The sequence below is a fragment of the Tamandua tetradactyla genome, chromosome 19 (genome assembly GCF_023851605.1).
Source record: "Tamandua tetradactyla isolate mTamTet1 chromosome 19, mTamTet1.pri, whole genome shotgun sequence".
NCBI lineage: Eukaryota > Metazoa > Chordata > Mammalia > Pilosa > Myrmecophagidae > Tamandua > Tamandua tetradactyla.
Window position 1 is genome coordinate 6,616,635 of NC_135345.1, and position 20,587 is coordinate 6,637,221.

Genomic DNA, 20,587 nt, shown 5'->3' on the forward strand with positions numbered 1-20,587 from the left:
GCTTTGTCTGCAGCAAACAGGGACAGCCTCACCCAACACAGGGAGTCCAAACGACGAGAAGGCGGCAGGGCCCGGCCACAAGCAGAGAACAGGCACCTGCAGCGTGGAGGCCGGCCCGTGGCAGGGTGTGGGGCAGCCTTGTCCTCGGCATCAGGGAAGACACGGAAAGAAGCCCAAGGGACTCAGACATCCCCCGCCCAGAGGCTGAGCACACTGAAGTTCAAGCTGCTCTCACACCCTCAAATGACTCAATTTCCAGTAACAGACCTGTGGACGGATGACTCGATGTCACTGAATCCTTGATGTAGCTCCCCGCACACTGAAGCCACTGATCCACAAACACCCGCGTGTGCTCCATTTCATCAGCAATGAGTTTCAGAAACAACTGTCAGCAGTGCAATGTATGCCACCAACTGTCAGCAGTGCAATGTATGCCACCCACTCCCAAAGGCTTAGAAACCACCTAGATGAGAGGTAGGTAGGGAGGTAGAATGATGGAGGAAATGTGGCAAAATGCTAACAGATGGTAAATCTGGGTAGGTGTGTTGGAATTCTACGTGCTGTTTCTGTATTATTTCTGCACCTTGCCTGTAAGTTTGAAATTATTTCAAAATAAAAAGTATAAAAAACCCGTGACTATGATTTTCACCTAGTAAGCTGTGACTCTAACAGGCTGAGACTGGGCGCTAACCTTTGTGCAGCCGTGGGGGTTCGGGCGGGCACCTGGGGGCCTCTCCCCCTGAAGGCAGCACCAGGAGCTGCTCTATTGGCAGGTGGGCTGCAAAACACCTTGAACATGAATTCTGCTCTTCGTTAACTCCAGTTGCACTTGTGTTTAATTTGATATGAATGCAGGCACTCGTTACACCCTTCATGCACATGCAAGGAAAGACTTCCGTGAACAAGGAAAAAAATGCACAGGACTCTAGGTTCCACCCAAGTTTTATTTCAGCCACTTTCAGACCTTGCTTTCTGCTTTACAGTATCAAACGTGGGCAAGCTTTCTGAGCACTGGGCCAGATTATTCTGCCACCCCAGAGTACTCTGAATTTCCCAAGTCCTGGTGGATTTGAGAGAGTTTCATACACTCACGTGCTGCCCACACGGTAGGAGGGCCACAGGTCCAGCGGTGGTGCCCAGAGCCCTGCACAGAGACTCTCTGGCCAGATCTGGTGCTTCCACTCCTGGCCCCTGACCCACAGAATCAGGCAGGGTCCTGGCCCAGCGACAGCACTCAGGGGGAACTGCACATTACCCAGAACGGCAAACAACTGTCAAGGCATATCAAAGATCAAATAAATAAGGCGTGCAATTGTTTAGTTTACACGGCAGCACATCTGGTGCTTTAAAACACAAATCCAACACAAAAGCAAACGAGGGGTCACAGGGTGGTGGCGAGTGGAGGGGAGGGCAGGTGGGGGGAACTCATCGATAAAGTGCTATTCAGGACACAGGAATCCTTCTGGTCCAGCCTGGTACATCAGCTTCGTTGCGAAAGTTCCGGACTGTGGGAGTGGCTGCGCATGCAATTTCCAACCACACAGGGCACTGGGGGTGGGCAGAGCCCGCCCACCTCCCCGAGGTGTGAGCCGTCTGGGCACGCAGAGGCCTCCGAAGCCCCGGGGCGCACACACAAGCACACACACGCATTCGTGTCAGGCCCTGTCCGGCTGGAGGCGACACCGGGGGGCGCCCCTGCAGGCAGCGGGGTATCCTCAGGCTGCCGACAGGACGGGGAAGAAGAAGAAGTCGAAGGCGAACTTCACGGCGCCGTGCACGGTGCCGCGCCAGTCGTGCTCGAGCTTCACGTGCCGCTGGGCCGGCGACGGCTGGGCCAGGCAGTTGAGGCAGCTGATGGCCTTGAGCTCGAAGACGGGCCACTTGCTGCCCAGGCGGCCCTCGAGGATGGTGCTGAACTCGACGAGGCTGCCCTGGCGCAGGTGGAGCAGCACGTCCTTGAACTCGCTGCTGGCCCGCAGCACCAGGTCCTTGGTGATGTCGTCGTCCTCGGGGCCGCGGGGGCCGCTGGGGCTGCTGTACGGTATGCCCACCGTGATCTCGAACTTGTAGCGGTCAAACTTCTTGATGTGGCAGGGGTGCTTGGCCAGCAGCTTGAGGCGGCAGAGCTCCTCCTCGGCCGTGGAGATGTTGCCAGGGCTGCAGGAGGGGTAGGCCTCGCCGTACAGGCAGCGCATCCAGTCACCGATGAAGAACGGGAGCATGTTGATGGCCGACTCGGCGCTGTTGTCGATCTCGGTGACGCGGACGTACTTGAAGCGGCCGGTCCACGTGACCCGGTGGCCCTCCAGGTGGCTGCACAGGATCTGGGTGCGGGCCATGTTGGTCTCCTTCCAGGCCCGCGGCCCGCACAGGTGGCTGTACTGCTGCCAGGTCAGCGTGGAGTTGTAGACCTTCATGCCCTCCGAGCGGTACACGTAGAACCAGCAGAAGAGCACGATGGCCGAGAGCCACACCAAGATGAGCTTAACGATGGAGCTCCGCGTCAGGGACTTCACCATCCCCACCACGGAGAAGCTGGCCCTGCTCCACCAGCGCCACAGCAGGGGAACGCTGCAGACCGCCATGGCCACTGCCACCTTGGTGAGCTCCAGGGACACGAACCACCTGGCAAACTGCACCACACCCACCAGGACAAGGCCGGCCACCAGGACCGGGAGGGCGAAGAGGAAGAGGAAGTAGCCGACGGACGCGCGGACCAGCCCCAGGCTGGTGGACTCGAGCAGGATGACCATGGAGAGCTCGCACCACGTGAAGCAGACCAGGTAGGGGACTAGGTAGCAGTAGGTGCCCTGGAAGTTCCGCAGCTGGGCCATGCGGAAGAAGAGGTAGAGGAGGTAGACGTAGAACAGGCACGGGACGCTGGCATTCAGCACGACAAAGGGGCCAATGGGCAGGGTGAAGAAGTTCTGACCGAGGAACTTCAGGTGGTGCCAGCTGAAGGGCACGGCGGGGATGAGGGAGAGCAGGCCGGCCGTGACCTCAGTCACCAGCGCCCTTCGGGTGTAGGGCTCGGCCGAGGAGCTCAGGCTCATGTAGCTGGTGACCGTGAAGAAGAGGGAGATGATGGCCAGCTCCGAGCAGGGGATGCAGTCCTTGCTGGCGATGGGGAAGGAGAAGATGACGAAGAAGACGGACAGCAGGAAGTGGCCGTAGGGCTCCAGGTGGTTCCAGCTGAAGTTGCCCTCGGCCTGCTCCACGTCCAGGTTGGGCTCGAAGCGCCGCAGCAGGTCTGTGAGCGCGCGGAAGTCCTCCCAGGCCCTGCTGTCCTGGAAGACTTTGAGGGTGCAGATGACCATGGAGATGAAGGCCAGGTAGAAGACAACCAGGGGGACGGAGAAGGCAAAGAAGTCAATGGTCAGATTGCTGACGATGAAGAAGAAGATGAGGGCGTTGATGTGGTGGGTGGGGATGATGGTGGACAGCCAGTGCATGCCTGCCTTGGAGGCCACGTCAATCAGGTACTCTTTGATCTCCATGATGGCATGCAAGGGGTACTTGACCACCTGGGGAAAGGGAGCATGACAAAGAGGATGCACTGAAGCCAGACTGGACCAGAGCCTCCCCTCACCCTCCAGCCCTGCCTCCCTCTTGACCACCCCAGCTCTGGGCAAAAGGAACTCACCTGACATCTTTCTGCCACCAGGCCCTTTGTTCAGAGGGTCCTGCCACCTCTACTGCCCTTCCCCACGTGGCCGAGTCCTCCCTCACCTGGTAGCATGGTTCTGGCACCTGGTCTGACAAACCATTCCCTGCAGGTCTTGGATACCCCCTTTCTGGCCCCTGGAGTCCTGCCCCAGCTCCCCCTTCCCAGGCCTGCCTCACTTCCTTCTGCCAGGGTCAGCCACACTCCCACATGCCTGCCTCCCCTGCCAGACCTCGGGCACCTGGAGGAGCACACCAGGGCCTCACCTGGAGCCTTATGGTCACAGACAAAGTAGACCGAGGCTGCCGCCTGGGAGCCTGGGCTTGGGGTCCAGCTTAACACTGTGTCAGGGGCTGTGCCTCTCTGAGCCTCAGTTTCCCAAACCTCAAAGGGGATCATCACCAGGGCTGTGCAACACCACTCAGGGGCTTTAAAGAGGGGCAGACTGAAAAGTCCCAGAAGTGGCCTTAGGTGCCAAGAAAGGAGAGCACAGTGGAAATCTGAGTGGCAGAGACTTGGGGTGTCCTTTCTGAGGGAAGAGAGAACACAGCTACAGTGGGAATTCTGCATTCACGGTGAAGAGACCCTGAGAACCACTGCCTGCCACCATCCACCCGACACACACACACACACACAAACAGTAAGAACCACTGCCTGCCACCATCCACCCGACACACACACACACACACACACACACACACAGTAAGAACCACTGCCTGCCACCATCCACCCGACACACACACACACACAGTCTTTACTTCTCAGAACGAGTCACGGCCCCACACAGCCTGCTCGTGCTGTGGTCCCCACTCTCCTCGCTTCTGCCCACTGCAAAGAGCAGAAGCAATTCCTGGCCCTGACCCAGCCAACAGGGAGGGCAGGAATGTGGAGAGGGAACTGGAAAGCAGCCTGGGGAAGGGGATTGGGGACGCACAGCCTGCCTGCTCTTCTGTGCAGTACGTGCACACTTTCAGTTCTGCCATGGGAGGGGCAGAGGGGATGGGAGGTGGGGGAGGGCTCGAGGGGGCAGAAAGAGAACAAGGCCATGGACAGTCAGCCCCCCAGGCACTGTAGCCAATGGGGCAGGGCAGGGGTCTGTGAGATCCCAGTGGTCAGGGGCCTGGGTCAGAGGCCCCAGGGAGACCCTCAAGTGCATCATCCACACGGGGCAGGGGCGGGCCTGGCTACACCCCAAAGTGGGTGACGTGGGAGATGTGATGAGCGCTGGTGGATAGGAAGCTGGCAGCTGGTACCCAGGCAGTGCCCGGGTGAGGCCCTGAGGGCGGGAACAGCAGAACAGGTGTGGGGGTGGGCGGCCCATCCCTTCCCCTCCAGAACAGCTCTTCCACCCTAGGTGTGAGCCGAGGAAAGGACAGGGAGGAGGGAGCCCAAGTGGATGGTGACCGAGTAGCAATGCCAGTGTGTGGCTGTCATCTTGCCCCAGAGCCCTGGCTGTAAACGCACGATGACCAGAGTGCTGTCCATGCAGCTGGACAAAGAGCCTGCCTTTAATCAACTCGAGGCAAGGAAATCTAAGGTTGATTCTGCCCAAACGTGAGTGAGATTTTTCATGTGTGTATTACCCTATAACTTAACGTGCAAAAATTTAGAATTTTTAAAATATTGTTAGATCTGAGAGTTTCATCTGTAACCGAGAAGAGAACTGCAGCAAGTCCTGGAACATTCTCTGTGGGAACAATGACAGCTCAAAGAGAGGCGCCTGTCACTTCTCACTTGGGGTGTAAAGGCCCCCCAAAGCCTGTCTCCTGCCTTTGTTCCCCAAACAGCTATTAAAAGCCAGAACAGCTTTCAGTTTGGGGAGAAGCCTGCCATGATTCATTGTCTCTCTTTTGCAAAAAGACTTAAAATGAGACAAAATGTGAAGGATTCAGTGTACCTCTGACAGCCGCAAACACTGAAACAAAACACACATCCTCGTCTCCTTCCTGTCGGAGAGTCTAAGGCTCTCCAGTCCAAAAAGGTCTCTCAGGTATGGTTCAGTATCGGCCTTCTCTCTCCAGCTTACCCTTTCACCTTTGACCCTCATGGGCATTTGGGGTGCGCCTGTTCCTTGCCAAGCACCATGCCAGGTACCCTGCCCTCCTCCTTCCAGGTTGGTAAGGGCCTGATGGGATCCTTTTTGTGAAAAATCTCCACCCTGCCTGACTCAGGGTGGCCCTTCAACAGAGCCCTGAAATCACCCCTGGGCCTGGCTTCAGAACTCTTGCAGCTGGCTCAGCTTCTCTTTCCCTGGGCAAATGGCCTTGTCTTCTGTGCTGTTCTTTCCTCAAGCATAGCCAATCCTGCCCATGCTGGGCTTCAGCTGGTCCTGTGGCACCTGTTTACCTGCCTGGCCTCCAGTGAGCTGTCCAGATGCGGAGCAGGGTGCAAGCTGCTCTCACCCCCTTCAGCCTTCCCAGCACCCAGCACGGTTGCTAAGCTAAACTCAGTGCTTGGTGCCCTTTCAGCTGTGACCTCCTGGCAGCAACTCACTTGCCCATTCTAATAAACTGGACATGATGGCCATTTATGCACATTCCAAGCCAACTGAGAGAGTACAGAACACGAGGACTTCCTGGATAAGTGGTGCCCGCGGGCTTCGTGATGACTGCTGTGTGCTCGGAAGCCCACTGTGCTTTCCATAACTTCCTGGTAGACCCGACTGGGTTGGCGGGATGGCTCTGGAAATCTGGGCATTCTCTGCAGTGAGGTCAGGATATGTCTAGCTCACAAGTACCGAGCAGGGGAGGTTGCGAGTGGCCAGCATGGCCATCTCCTGCCATCTGTGGCACAGTCCCCACCACACAGCCAAAAAAAAACCAAGACAGGAAGCAGGACCACTGTTTCTGTAGTTTCTGCACATACCTGTGCACACCTTGCCCCTTCACCATCACGTGTGGCTGGCAGCAGTGACCAGCATGTGCCCATCTCCTTCAGTCCCTGCCCACCCACAACAGGCCCTTTCTCCCTGATTCCACTTCCTCTCTCTTCCCAGCACCTGTCACCACCCGATATGCCAGCCCTGACCTTGCCCCCACGTCCTGGGTAAGCAAGGTGCCACGGCACAGTCCTCCTGGCCTGCTGCACCTCTGCATTTTGTTGTCCCAGAAAGAATCCAGGCATCTTGGTGGAACTGGGCCCCATTCTGTGTAATAAATGGATAACTACTGAAGACAGCAAAGTCTAACTGAAGCCTGGCTCCAATGCATGCAACCTGCTCTCCATGCAGCATTTTCCTGAGAAAGACAAGGAAGGGTAGGAGTGCCTGTCGCCCCTGAACAAGTTTAACCCAGGCCCGCCCTTTAAGCTTTGGGCGATGTGGGAAAGTTAGAGAACGTTCTTTAAGATGGGCTTCCTTGACAGGCCACACAGCTCTGGAAGGCTTCTGTATTCCTGGGAAGCACCAAGGATTCTCGGTCCCCAGCCTGGCTCACCTTCAGGCGCAGGGGCAGGTCCTCGGGGCTCCTGCCTGCCAGCTCGTCATCGTCATCGTCCTGCAGGAACAGGTTGGTGGGGATGACACCCTGGGCATACTTCTTCGTGATCTCCACAAAGTCCTCCAGCGCAATGTAGTTCTTGGCTAGAGCGCGAGAGAAAAAGGCAGAGTCTTGGCCAGACCAGCAGAATGCTGGCACCCTGCCACAGAGCGGCCGGGCAGGGCAGTGAGGCGGGACATGCTCATTTGGGGCACGGGGTGCTGCATGAGCTTGAGTGCAGGGCTGCTGCCACCCCCCAGCCCTGGATGGCTGGACAAGGACCGGGACGACGGCTGGGCCCATCCCTGTGATGGACTGTTCCCTGACCTGAAGTGCCTGCCCTCGCGCCGAGTTCCCCAAGCCCATCTCCGTGGCAGCCCTTCACAGCCATCACTGGGGCTCCTTTCCACCCTCCTCAGGCCCCAGCTCTGCCTCCCCCAGCACTGTGCCCCACACTTTGTGGCCCAGTCACTGCTGACCCCTACCCACCATGACCCAGAGGGCCTGTGGGTGCCAAGCACCTTCCTAAGCTCAGGAAACATGTGCAAACAATGCTCTGGCCACAGTCAGCAGGGCAGACAGATGCCAACAGGGCTGTAGATGCACATGACTCAGGGCTGCGAGCTCTCCGAAGGCCACGTCCACCTCAAAGCTTTTGTCCCCTGGCCTAAGGCCAGGCAAGACTTGGGGAAGACACCAAAACGGGTTGATGGATGCTGCGGACACCCCTACCATCTACCGAGCCCCAGAAGGCATAAGACACAGGCCTGGCAACTACCACGCTGCTCTCCCCAGACGCTGAGAGCAGCTCATATGGGCCTGGCCCGGGCGCTGGGGAGGTGGCAAGGAGCAACGGCCCTGCCCTGGTGGGAGTGATCTGCTTGTGGGGCAAGACAGGAGACCAACGACAACAAAGGAGACAGCAAAGTGTGATGAGCACGAGGGAGGAAAACAAAGCAGAGTCAGGAAGGGGCCACGCATGTGTGCTGGGGTCCAGAAATCGGGGAGCGGCTCAGGGGGCAACCGCGGGCATGGCAGGCGCAGTGCTTTCAGGCCAGTGCGTGCTGGGGGCCTTGGAGGGGCCGGGGGAGGGCGGAGGGTGAGGCCAGGATAGGGCGGGTGAGGGGGCAGCAGGGGCTGGAGCACAAGGGGTAGGTGTCAGCGCCACCAGAGGGCCTGGATATGAGTGCGAGGTGTGACCTGGGTTTTAGAGGGTCCTTTGGCTGCCACGTAGAGAATAAACCGTAGCAGCTGAGTGCAGAGCCCGGAGAACTGGTAGGAAGGGAGATGCTGGGACCCATCTGGACATAGTAGGAAGCCACCAAAGGGCGGGAAACCAGGGAGGGAAGGAGGAGCTACGAGTTGCTGCAGGCTGTGGAGCGGGACCCAGTTAGGAGTGTGGCAGAAGCCCCGGGAAGAGGGGCCGTGGCCCAGGTCAGGGAGTGCCTGCAGCCACTGTGCGGGCACAGAGCTGAAGGGCTTTCCTGATGGGGAAGCCAAGTGGGTGCAAGGCAGGGAGGTGTCAAGGGTACTGCCCAAAAAGGGGCAAGTGTCCCAAAGCCACAGGGCAGCTGGGGGTGGGGTGAGACTCAGGCCGACCAAAGCAGGCACTGGGAGCAGGCAGGGCACCTAGGCTGGACTGGATGCAAGTGGCCTGAGCAAGCTGAGTGGGGTCCACTTGGGGGAGTCCAGATGGCACTCACACCAGGAGACCTGTCACAGCAAGGAGGGCGGATCTGAGGACGGGCCCCTGGGCAGCTCCAACGCCCAGAGAGGTGGAAGACTGAGACGGTAAGAGGACTGAGCAGCAGCAGCCAGTGTGGCAGGGTGCCCTGGGGGCAGGGATGAGGGCTCTCAGGAAGAATGGGGGTCTTCCCTGTCAGGTCAGGTGGGACAGAGAAGAGATCACCGGCCTTAGCCATGGGAGGGCATAGTGACCTGGAAGAGAGCCACGGGGGGGAAAAACAGGGAGAAAGCCTGGTGGGGGCACGGCTGAGAGCACAGGAGAGAACGTGAGCTGGTGGCTACCAGCACCCTTTATGATGAGTTTTTCTTAGGTGGGGAAGCGATGAAACAGGGTGACAGCTGAGGGGGAGATGGGCAGAGAGAGCCATGGTTTCTTTTTTCTAAAGTAGAGAAATTAGCCACATTTGTAAGGTGCTGAGAAGCAAAATGTTGGAATGAAACCCAGGAAGCCCTCTGGGGGGTGGGAGGTGAGGGGCTGACCACCGGTACAGGCCCCGGATCCTGGCACGCCTGGGTGGACAGTGCTGTCCACACCTGTCGGAGAGTGTGAGTGGCTGCAGCTCTGTCTGATGCCCCCAGCAGGTGAACTGCAGGGTAGCCCCCGGACCCGGGCTGCCTGAGCCCAGGACGCCATCTTCCCACTTGACTCCCTGACTGTCCTGCAGGTATTGGACCTGGCAGGCGAGTTCTGATGTGGCTCATCAGAACCCCCATGGGCTTAAGTCGAAGCTGAGCAGGACTGCATATTCCCCATGATCTGAGCAGCTTCTGCTGCAGCTCTATTTCAGGATGAATTAGCCACCTCGCCCACAATCCCTCAGAGGTGCTCTTCCATCTCAAGTGCTGGAGGCTCCCGACACTGGCTTAAAAAGTGACATTTAAAAGCTCTCTGTTGTTTCTATTAGTCACAGATTTTTCTCTGTTGCAGCATGACAGATTTCTTTGCCCCCCGCAAACACAGCAAGGAATAAATGCATGTGCATCCTGGGTGCCCACTGCCCGGGGAAGGCTGCGTAGGTGTGATGCTTCAGCCTGTCACTCAATTTCTAAGAGAAACTTTCTAGACAGTTTCCTCCTTGGCCCTGCTGGAAAGTGGGGGAGTGGCCCCCTGTACGATGCACACTCCTGCAAACAGAAGCCCCTAGCACCGAGGGGTCCTTCAGGTATCTCCTCTGAGCACCTTGCAAGGAAACCAAGACACAGAGCGAAACACGAGCCTGCCTGAGGTACCAGAGGAGCCAGCACAAGGCCGGCTCTCCCCACTAATGTCGATGGTGCCTGATTCTACCATCGCTGCTTTCTTCAGGACAGGAAGCGGGCCTGGGGGGTCGTGACCCATCGTGGCCAGAGCCACAATCAGACAGGCACGGGGGAGTCTGATTCCCTCCTCATTCACTGACAGGCGGACGTCCCAAAGGCTCAGCAGGGATCCTTGCATCTCTATGCCCCCTCTTGCCATGCTGTGTCTCTGTGTCCCCAACATTCTGAAAGGCCCCTACACTCTGTGTGTGGCTCACTCTTGTGCTGCTGGTTCTGCGGGGGGCGCCTCTCCTTGCCCTCTGCACAGCTCACACCCTCTTCCCCCATCTGTCTTGCTCGGGTACACTGATACTCCCCCACAGGCAGGCATCCCCATCCTGCAGCATCATCGCCTCTGGTCTCTGTCCCGTGTCTATCTTTCCTTCTAGAGCATGTGGTCCTGATGGGCACAGACAGAACCCCAGTGCCCAGACACCTGGCTCCAGACAGCCGTGGATGGACCCAACTGGAAACCTGTTGGTGCTCTCAGCACTCCTGGCAGGGAGACTGGGATCCGCGGGGGAAGCCACCATACTCACACTCGCTGCTAACCAGGCGCTCCAGCATCCGCCGCTGCTTCTGCAGTGACTTAGGGACGGGGCCTGGCTGCGTCCCTCCATCTGCAGGGAACAGAAGCAGGAGAATCAAGGTTGACTGGGGCTGTCCCCACGCGCCATGCAGCCTAAATCTGCCAGCAGGCTCCTGGGTGTCCCTAAGCTCTGGGAACCACAGGTCAGAGTCTCTGTCGCAGCCTCTGATGGGCAGTGAAAGGGCCACTTCTGAGCCCCGACCCTCCCACCTGGCACTGGACACAGGTCTTTCCATCTGTGACTCCATCACTAGAGCACAGCCACCCTCCTCGGTGAGCATGGCCTGCATTGCCTATTGGTGTAACTGCCCCTTGGACATCCTGGGAACCCAGGGCTAAGGGCCAGGTCCTCTGGTGCTTCCCACCCCAAGTCTGGCAAGGAGCTCAACATGGGTTTGTTTGAGGAAGAACTATACCAGGATTTAGGTATTCTGTCCTTCCATCAATATGCCGTCAACATCCCCCTTCCCCTGCAGACATCTGCTAAGTGCTTCCTATGTGCTGGGCATTGCAGAATCGGTGCTAAGTACCAGGCCTGTCCTTACAGTTATGAGGCCAAGCAGTAGGATAGACAAGGGAGCAGAACATGACAATACTGAGAGGCCAAGACAGGAAAAGCTGACAGCAGTGGGGTCCAAAAGAGCTGGATTTAAGCCAGTAAAGGGACAGGCTCATCACACAGTCTGGGGTACCACAGCCCAGATCCCCAGGCCTCACTGGCAGCCTCTCCCCTTCCTCAGCACTCTCCCCTACCCAGCCTGGCCAGGACAGTGGCTGAAGTCTTGCTCTGTGGGACCCAGCATGATGGGCACTGTCCCCAAGACTCTGGTGAAGGGGCAGGGGCCCTCAGCAAACCTTCACTGGGGACAGGGCCTGCTGCCCCAGGTCTAGCAGGAGAACACTCCCAGCCTCAGGAGCAAAACCCAGAGCCAGGCCTTCGGGGTTCTCTGGCCTGCCTGCAGCACTAGGCGTCCCCAGGGGCTCCGAGCACAGCCTGGTCCGTATCTGAGGGTGGAAGGGGGCTTGGTGGAGAGTTGGGTAGAATTCCACTGTGCTGAACTGCCTGAGGGTAGAGAAGGTCGGGGGCCCGGGAAAGGGAGAGCTGATCCCCATCAGGGAGGCCTGCTCTCCCCCGATTTGTTGCTCCAGCTGGCTGCCTGGGGAGTGTGAAAGCCGGGCCGGAAAGGCTGCAGCGGGGGTCTGTCTACAGCATCAATGCTGTGGGGAGGGGGCTCTGGAGACAACTGGTTCAGTGGTCCTTAGAGGCCTGGGATTCGGGACCAGGTCCCTACCCACATCTTCCATCCCTGCTCTGGCCCCTCAGGAGGGGGACGACACCCTTAGAATGAGGGGTCTGTGGTTCTGGCTGCGTCTCCTGTCAGCAGGAGAGATCATCTGGAGGGACCCGAGGGGCTGAGCGAGTACAGTGGGCCCCAGTGAGAAAGGCCAGGCTGGGGGCTGAGCCCAGAGCTCAGGACGGGACTTCAGGAAGGAGCTCTGAAGAACAAGCAGACCCCGGAGGTTCCCACGGAAGGACGCTCCCAGCAGGTGTCCGAGGTTCCCACAAGAGGACCCCAACAATGGAGGCCGACAAGGTCCCCAGCAGGGTCCCCAAGGGGAGGCCCGGTTCTGGCGACAGGGCGTGCGTACCATGCTCGTTGACCTGGTCCACGTTCTCCAGCAGCTCTGACACAGCCAGCTGCTTCTTCTTCTTGGGGTTGAGCTTCCAGTACATGACCAGGGCTGCCTTGCGCACGGCCCGCTCCAGCTCTGTCTCCGAGGACAGCTTCTTCACCTCCTGCTCGTTCTCTGAAGTGATGCCTGGGAGACAGGGGCCAAGTAAAGGAGTCGTCCTGCCCACCGGATGCTGCTCGGCATGCTCACGACCTTGCCAGCTGTGCCCAGAGGGTCAGGGCAAGGCCACAGCTTTTCAGGTGCCTGTGGGCACCAGGGCAGAAGAGTCTGAGAAAGGGCATTTGGCCAGAATCTCTGTGAGCACCACCCTGGTCAGAGGTGGGCTCACTCTTCACCGAGTGCCCACTGGGTGCAGATGACGGGCTAAAAGCCCTTATCACCGCCTCACTAGCTTTGTTTTCTTATCTCACCCTCACAACGAGCCCCTGAAGCAGCGGGTGCTGTCCTCATCTCACAGACCAAGACACCAAGCCACAGAGCGACCTGTTGGCCGAGGCCACAAGGTATGCAGGTGAGGCCCGGCCTCAGACCCAGCTCACTGACAGGCAAGCAATGGCCCTGGCAGCGGCGGCATCTAGAGGCACTGCAGCCATCGGCGGCCGGGAGAGCTGAGTCCTGCCCACACTGACCACCAGCCCTTCGTGAGGGAGACTGCAAAGACTCGGGCCAGCAGGAGACACAGCAGGCAGCCTTCTGCTCCTGCTAGCTGTCATCTCTTTCCATCCTCTGTAATGGCCAGGGACATAAAGACACCCTCTCCAGGAAAGCAGCACCCCAACACTCATACCTGGGATGCGGGGAAAAGTGCATTTTTTTTTTTAATTTCCAAATTTTCAATGTATACATGGTTTCTTTTCTACTTAGAAAGTACCCAGTGTGAAAATGTGGGGGGTGGTCCGTGTGAGGCTCATAGCCCTGGCCGCCTCCCTCATCCTCCCTCTGGTTCCCAGGCACTTGACTTTGGTGCCTCAAAGCCTTGGGGAGCCCCTGGCCTTCCATGAGGGCCTGTTTGGGCATTAGTAACCCTTGCTGGTCAGCTCACGGTGATTCTGCCTGTCTTAGACAGTGAGGTTGGCTCGGAGAGGAACTCTGGCTAACAGGGTGCTACCAACCCATTTCTTCAAAGCATCATTCCAGTTTCCATAGAAAAAAGGTCCTCTGTAATAACTGTCAGCTCTGTGGGCCTCCTTCTCCATCAGGGCCCAGTCTGGATGAGACCCAGCAGGGAAGGGGGTGTAATTAACTGCTACTTGTAGACACCAACACAAGCCAGAGGTTGGAAATGTCTCTGCTTGTAAATATTTCATGTTGGGCTCCTAGAAAAGAATGTCTACAATGAAAGAGGCCCTAGTGAAATAGAAATGACATTCATTTCCCAACAACCCCCTGCACTAGGTTTGCTGTTATTTCAGTTTACTTAGCAAGCAGCGCTGCCTTGTTCTCATCCCCAGGCAGCTGCCCGGAGCTGCACAGAGACCCACCTTTTCTGTCGGCCAGGCACCGGCGAAGCAGCTTGACGGCCTCCCGCCGGCCCTGCTTTGCCGCGAGAACCAGCCAGTCCACAGCGGTGCAGTTGTTGAGCTCTTCATCCTCGGTGGCGGCAAGCTGCAGGTAGTGCTTCCCCACCTGAGGGACAGAAGCTGTCAACCACACCCTGGGCTGCTGTGCATGGCGATGGGGCGACCTCAGGCTGCCTGGACACTCTTACTCATGCTCCCGTCAGCTGGCACCCCTCCTGAAAAGGCAGGGGGAGGCATGCCACCCCCACCACTGCCCCCACCCCCAGGGCATCTGTGCTAGGCTGGGCCCCATGTTGCCTGCTCATCAACCCTGGGAGGTAGATGTGGCCACCCCCACCGCACGGGGGAGGCAGCTGCAGCTCTGAACCAAGGCAAGTTCCCTCCCTGAACAGCTCCTGCTTACCTAATACCAGGGGCTCACCCGTCAATGGTGGTCACTCAGAATTATGATCTGGTCATGATGATTCCCTCTAAATCATCAGGAAGTTGGGGCCAGAAGGAGGCCAGCTAGACCTGAGGTCCACAAACTGAGCGTGCGGGCTAAATCTGGCCCACTGTTTGGTTTGTAAGTAAAGTTTATTAGTACAGGGTCCCACCCACTGGGACATAAGTCTCTGTGTGGATGCTTTCCTGTGCTACACGAGAGCTGAGCAGCTGTGACAGAGACTGTCTGGCTCGCAAAGCCTAAAACGTTCACCATCTGGTCCTTTGCAGAAGGAGCGTGCGGATCCCTGATGGCGCCCACTCTTCATTCTGAGTGAGGCCGGAGCACGGGCAGGGCCCGCACAACACTGACCCTGCTTCTCCCAGCTCAGGAGGCCTGGGTGGCAGGCTGAAGGAGGAAGTTCAAAGGCAGTCAGGACATAAGTTAGGAAAAAGAAAACCTGCCTTTCTGGCTTTCTATGGAAGATTTTCTCATCCACAGGGAAAAGCGGGGATGGGGAAATCACTCTTGATGGCTAGGGGGCAGTCACACTGGGGCTACCTGTCGGAGCCACATGCAAAAGGCAAAGTAGGAGGGTGAGAAATCCCAACTGGAGATTGCCATCTACATGACCTTGGTCGAGGCACCAGGTCCCTCTGGGCCTCTCTGGAAAAGGGGTGCACTGATGCTCCACCCAGAGGTGGGACACAAAGGCACACAGCTGCCCCAGGCTCATTTCCTTCCTCCTGCTAGTCTTGCAACATCAGGGGGCTGGACCTCATGATGCCCCAGCCCCAATATTCTGGGACCCCAAAATGAGAAAGCAGCAAGAAACAGGTTGACTGATGCCCAGAATGAAGCTGTAGAAAGGAGGGAAGGCTGTGCTGAAATCCTTGCTAGAGGGCCACAAGCATGCTCAGAGGGCTGCCACTTGCCCTTCAGCTGTTAAGTGAGCGCTATGGAGCCCCCATGGCCCAGACGCTGTCAGGAGGGAGACAGGAGAAAAGGACCCCTGGTTCCTGCCCTCACCGGCAGCAGGACAAAGGCATGTATGAAACAACTGCAGAAGTGGACAAAACCCACCAAGAGCTCAAGGGCCTGGAGTTGGGCCTGGACAGTGGAGACAGAGCCCTTCTTGAAGCCATTGGCTCCCACTCCACAGGCCCCTGTGTGCTCGCCTCCATGGGACTGACCTGTGCATATGAGCCCACAAGAGGTGGGATCCACACAGCTTAGGGTGAGACAGGGACAGAGGCTGTGCACGGGTATCTGCTCTCCCTGAACTTCAAACAAGACCAAACTGGAGGAGCTACTCTGTTCCCCAAACGGCCAAGGTCAAGGGCAAGGCCACGCCCTCCTAGCAGTGCCACAGCTGTTCAATTCTACATGCAAGAGACAGGAGGACAGAGAAAGACAAAGAAAATGGAAAGAGAAAGTCAGAGAGATGGAGAGAAAGGCAAAGAAGCAGACGGACACACAGAGGTAAGACAAAGAAAGAAAAAGAAAGAGAAACAGGTGAAATGAATGGTGAAAGAGACCTGCAGAGAGAAAATGGAAAGAGAAAATCAGAAAGATAATGAAAGAGAAAGAGAAACATAAAGAGAGAATCAGAGACATAAAGAAAGAGAACTGAAAAAAGAATCAGAGAAGAGTCAGAGGCAGAAAGGCAGACAGAAAGACAAGAAACAGAGTGAGTAAATGAGAGCGACAGAAGGAAAGAGAAGTGGAAAGTGAGAATCTGAGCAAGACGGAGAAAGACAGGGATAGAGAGAGAGAGAGAGAGAGACAGAGTAGCAAAAAGAAAGAGAAAGAGAAAGCGCATCAGAGAGACTTACGGAGGGAAAGGAGGTGGAGAGACCGAAGTGCAGACCGAGCAGGAGGAGCCGGCAGGGGAGCTGGTCTCATGCCAGGTCAGCCCTTGGCGCTTAGCCATGGTGCCCGGCACATCACTCAGAGCAAAGGAAAGGCCATGGATGGCGCGTGGGGTGCCACCACCTCAAGGCTCTGCGCTCTGGGACAAGTAGACTTTCTCAGACTTCGCTGCTTCATCCAAGAAGTAGCAACAGTAATTTCTCCCTCCACAGATACCATGAGGACAAAACCAGATGACGCCACAGGAAATGGCAAATGAGGGCGAGGGAAGACACCCCCAGAACGCGTCCTGTGGGCCAGGTCCATGCCAGCACCTCACCTGCAGACCCTGGACCCCAGGATGCGCTGAGAAGCGGGTGTGTGGCTACACCGTTTCAGAGTCACCTGCAGAAGGTCCAGCAGTGGGAGGCAGGAGGGACCCCGCGCCTGCACACGGCTTTCTGACTCTCAGTAAGTGCCCAATGCTCCCCGCCTGGCTCCCACCTCCCTATAGAAGCAGGAACCAAGTGGGGGGTTGGCCCCTGCCCCCGGTGCCCAGGGCCCAGCTGTGTGGTCAGCTCTCCGCACCCAGGCTCAGCTTCTGCTCCAGCCCCATGGGCTCCTCTCCAGCTTTCTGCTCACAGGGTGGGGCAGCCAGTGGAGTCTCAGGGCTCTCAACCCTGGGAGACACACAAATTGTGAAGTGTGGTGCCTGGCCAGGTACAGTGATGCAGCCCCTTTCCCCACTCTTCCCGTCCAGCACTGACTCATCTGTGTGGGGCAGGGGCTTGTGGCCAGGCTGCTGGGTTGCAGGGACGACGTGCTCACCTCTGTCTGTGCCTTGGGGTCCCCAGCCTTGGCCTTCTCCAGAACTTCCTCGAAGGGAACTTCCATCTCTTTCTTCCCAGGCCCTTCAACATGGGGAAAACAATAGAATGTCACAAAGCGAGTCCTTGTCACTCTCAGCGGGGCAGGAGGGGGAGGCAGTGCAGGCTCTGGAAGATCTGGGAGTTTCCTCCCTTTAAAACTGATGCCAGGAGGATGGGGGCAGATGTAGACAGAGAACATGCTTCGAAGGTGATCTTTCAATGCTGCCAACAGCACTGTGGCATAAGCGCAAACTCCCACCCCGGGGGCTGGTTTTCAGCAGCTCCTCAGAGCTCTGGGGGTGGGGAGGCACAGGGGGCAGATCGAGTGGCCCCCACCCTCACCCCAACTCATCCCAGCTAGAATAGCTCGGTTCCTGTCTGTTTTACATCAGGGGTTCGAGAAAGAACCAAGGGCCCAGGTCCGAAAGACCCTAACTTGAATGAAGGAACCTATACCCCAATACCCAGCTCCTCAGGAGATCACCCACGTTTGTGTCTCCATTGCTGCTTCCTGCCCTCGTTCACGGAGTCAAGCTTTTTGGAGGTCTTAATCAGGGACATATATTTTGATATCAGCATCACCATCACAACTCCTGCTCCATGTGGCTCTGCCACCAGATGCACAATTTTGGTGGCCAGAGACCCCACCCAGCGACCCATCCAGGGGCCATACCCAGGCTACTCAGCCTGTCCATGCCCGATGGGCGTTTAGGTTGTTCCCACACACCTGCTTCCCTTTCCTGTGGGGGTTTTTCTAGCACAGCTTCTTCAGGGTTGAATGTGAGGCTCGGGTCCAGGCATCACGATGGCTTGTCATGTTTTACTTTCTAAAGAGTTATCCCACTTCCCAAAGCATCCCAGAACACCATGTTCACTACAGCCTCACCAGCAACAGGTAGTAACACAATAAGAAGAGCTCTGAAACACCGTGCCCCGGTCCTTCTCGCTTATGTGGGCGGCCAAAACCTGAGGGACTGCCACCCAGCTCCAACTGGCACCTTCCTCCTGGCCAGGTGCCTGGCATAATGCTGGAAGGCAGCACACCCGGGTACAGGGCTCCCTGGAGAGGCACGGGCTTTCACTCGCGATTCCCTGGAGTGGAGGGCCATGGTATGTGGTTCCCCAGTAAAACCACACCAACAACCAGTCGTCCTTTACTGGACGTGTCCTAGGCTCTCCCAGAGCTGGCTCCGCACCAGGCTGATGGCTCTGCCACCATGAACGCAGGCTGGTCCCGCATCCAGGCCACCAAGTGTACAGGAGGCAGAGGGCTGAGCACAGGGCAGGGGCGGCGTGGGTGCTGGTGGCTGTGAAGCCCCCAGGCCCGACAGGCTGAGGTGTAGGTTCAGGGAAGGGGTAAGGAGGAATCTCCCGGAGACCTCCCAGGTCTGCACACACGCACAGCTTTCAGGACCAGCCCACACCGCACCCTACAGAGTACTGGACTCTGTAGTGAAGCAGCACTCAGGCATCCCCTTCTCCGAGCAGCCCAAACCCTTGGGCTCCCCAAATCCAGAGCGGGCCAGTTCTCACTTTTCGGAGCTGTCACAGCCCCTCAGGCCCCTCCCATTTGCTTTCTAAGCATCACTAGAACTGGCTAACACCCAGCCCACGGGCTCCAGGCCCAGGGGCTCTCCAGGGCTCACAGGGACACAGGGCATCACACCCGAGTGCAGTCACCCCAGCCCTCCGAGGCTTTCATGACCTGACTGTACTGTTGACCCAATGGGAAGGTTTAGAATTAAACGAAGAAAGGTGCTTTACATGCCTGGCCCAGAGTTGGCCTTTGCAATTTCCCTCCCATCTGGTTTGGCTGAACCCAGGGCCTTTTAAACATACTCACCAAGGCTGTACTTCCTAACACAATCCTGGGCACTCCTCGGGGGTCCAATTCCCTTTCTCCAATTAGCCGAATTCACCAGTCTATATTCCTTTTCTCCCACCACCTCCCATCTTTTTTTGTATGCTGTATTGCGGGGGCCAAAGTTCATTCTTTTTCCATGTGAGTATCCTGTAATTGCAGCACCATTTGTTGAATCTGTTTGCTTGCTTGTTTGTTTTGGGAGGTGTATGGGCGGGGAATCAAACCTGGGTCTCCTGTATGGCAGGAGAGAATTCTACCACTAAACTACCCTTGCACCCCACCCCACCCCCACCCCCTTTATTAAACATCAGAATATAGACAATTCATGTGTACAGCTGTTGGCTAAAGAGTTTATTCTAGTCCACGATTAATTTTTCACAGAAATTATTCATAAGAAGTCTCCCGAATATACAGAAGCTCTCTGGAACAATACACCTTCCTCATTATCACTACTGTAGCCCCTACCTGACACCACTAGAAAGGCTGCGGCAGCCGCCCTAATGCTGGGCTCACCCTGGAGGCCGGTTAGGGTGTTCCGGCTCTTTCCAGGTGGGCAGGAGTCCTCACACGGTACAGTACTCACACCCCGAGGGGCTGGTCACTTCAGTGTGGAGCATAGGGGCTGCAGGCCTCGTGGCCCTCACACTGGCCTCCACTTGAACTGTGAGGCAGGGAATCTGCTCTGGTTATGTGCTCAACACCCACCCACTCCTTGCCCTTCCGTTATGGCAGACACACATCTGAAATGTACAAGATCCTTGGAAGATAATTTACAAGACAGAAGGTGGGTGCTTCTCTGTGGATCTGGTCCAGCTACCTCAGTCTGAATATGGTAAGGGTTAGAGCTCAGAGAGGTGAGAGGCCTGCCCAGGGCCACCCAGCTCAGATTATTATTGCCATTTTGTGACTGATAGGAAGGCTTTTAAAAACCGAGTTAGGTTCAGGCCCTGATCACCTGATGACAGCACCCCTCCCCCAATCAGTCCCCCTCACCCCCTTCTGCAGGGGAGGGCACGGAAGCCTTGCCTGGCCAGAGTGCTCCATCTCCTGACCACGGGCTTGACCAAGTCAGGCCCCAGGGCCTGTGCAGGGCTGCTGGGGAAGAGGCTCGCTCTCCTTCTGTTGGACATGGGTCAGTGGATACGAGCTCAGAGCCCTCCAGGCCCGCTCCACAGGGCCAGCCCACCCGAGAATGAGGCTAGCACAGGAAAGCAGACCTGAAAGGGAGAGTGAGTGAGCTTCCCAATGACCTCATCTGATCACCTGGATCCACCTATGCCTGAAGCTGAACTTCTACCCTAGAATCTTCACAGATAATATGAACTACTGAAAGCCCTTCTCTTTCTCTTTTTCACTTAAGTCAATTTATGTAGGATTTCCGTTGCTTGCAACCTATCAGGGCCTGAACCTAACTCGGTTTTTGAAAGCCTTCCTATCAGTCACAAAATGGCAATAATAATCTGAGCTGGGTGGCCCTGGGCAGGCCTCTCACCTCTCTGAGCTCCAACCCTTACCACATTCAGACTGAGGTAGCTGGACCAGATCCACAGAGAAGCACCCACCTTCTGTCTTGTAAATCATTTATCTTCC

At 57.0% G+C, this 20,587-nt stretch overlaps 1 protein-coding gene across 2 annotated transcripts in view; it reads right to left on the reverse strand.

The window, feature by feature from the left end:
* Nucleotides 1-926: 926 nt before the first annotated feature.
* Nucleotides 927-20,587, reverse strand: part of WFS1 (wolframin ER transmembrane glycoprotein) — a 38,147-nt gene continuing 18,486 nt past the window's right edge. For both annotated transcript variants that reach the window (XM_077136360.1, XM_077136359.1), the window contains exons 3-8: nucleotides 17,093-17,175; nucleotides 13,951-14,095; nucleotides 12,425-12,595; nucleotides 10,725-10,805; nucleotides 7,099-7,244; nucleotides 927-3,524 (exon numbers count right to left, since the gene is read on the reverse strand). In XM_077136360.1, the coding sequence (XP_076992475.1) occupies nucleotides 1,716-3,524; nucleotides 7,099-7,244; nucleotides 10,725-10,805; nucleotides 12,425-12,595; nucleotides 13,951-14,095; nucleotides 17,093-17,175 (2,435 nt within the window). In that variant the 3' untranslated portion in view covers nucleotides 927-1,715. The remainder of the gene's footprint in view (nucleotides 3,525-7,098; nucleotides 7,245-10,724; nucleotides 10,806-12,424; nucleotides 12,596-13,950; nucleotides 14,096-17,092; nucleotides 17,176-20,587) is intronic.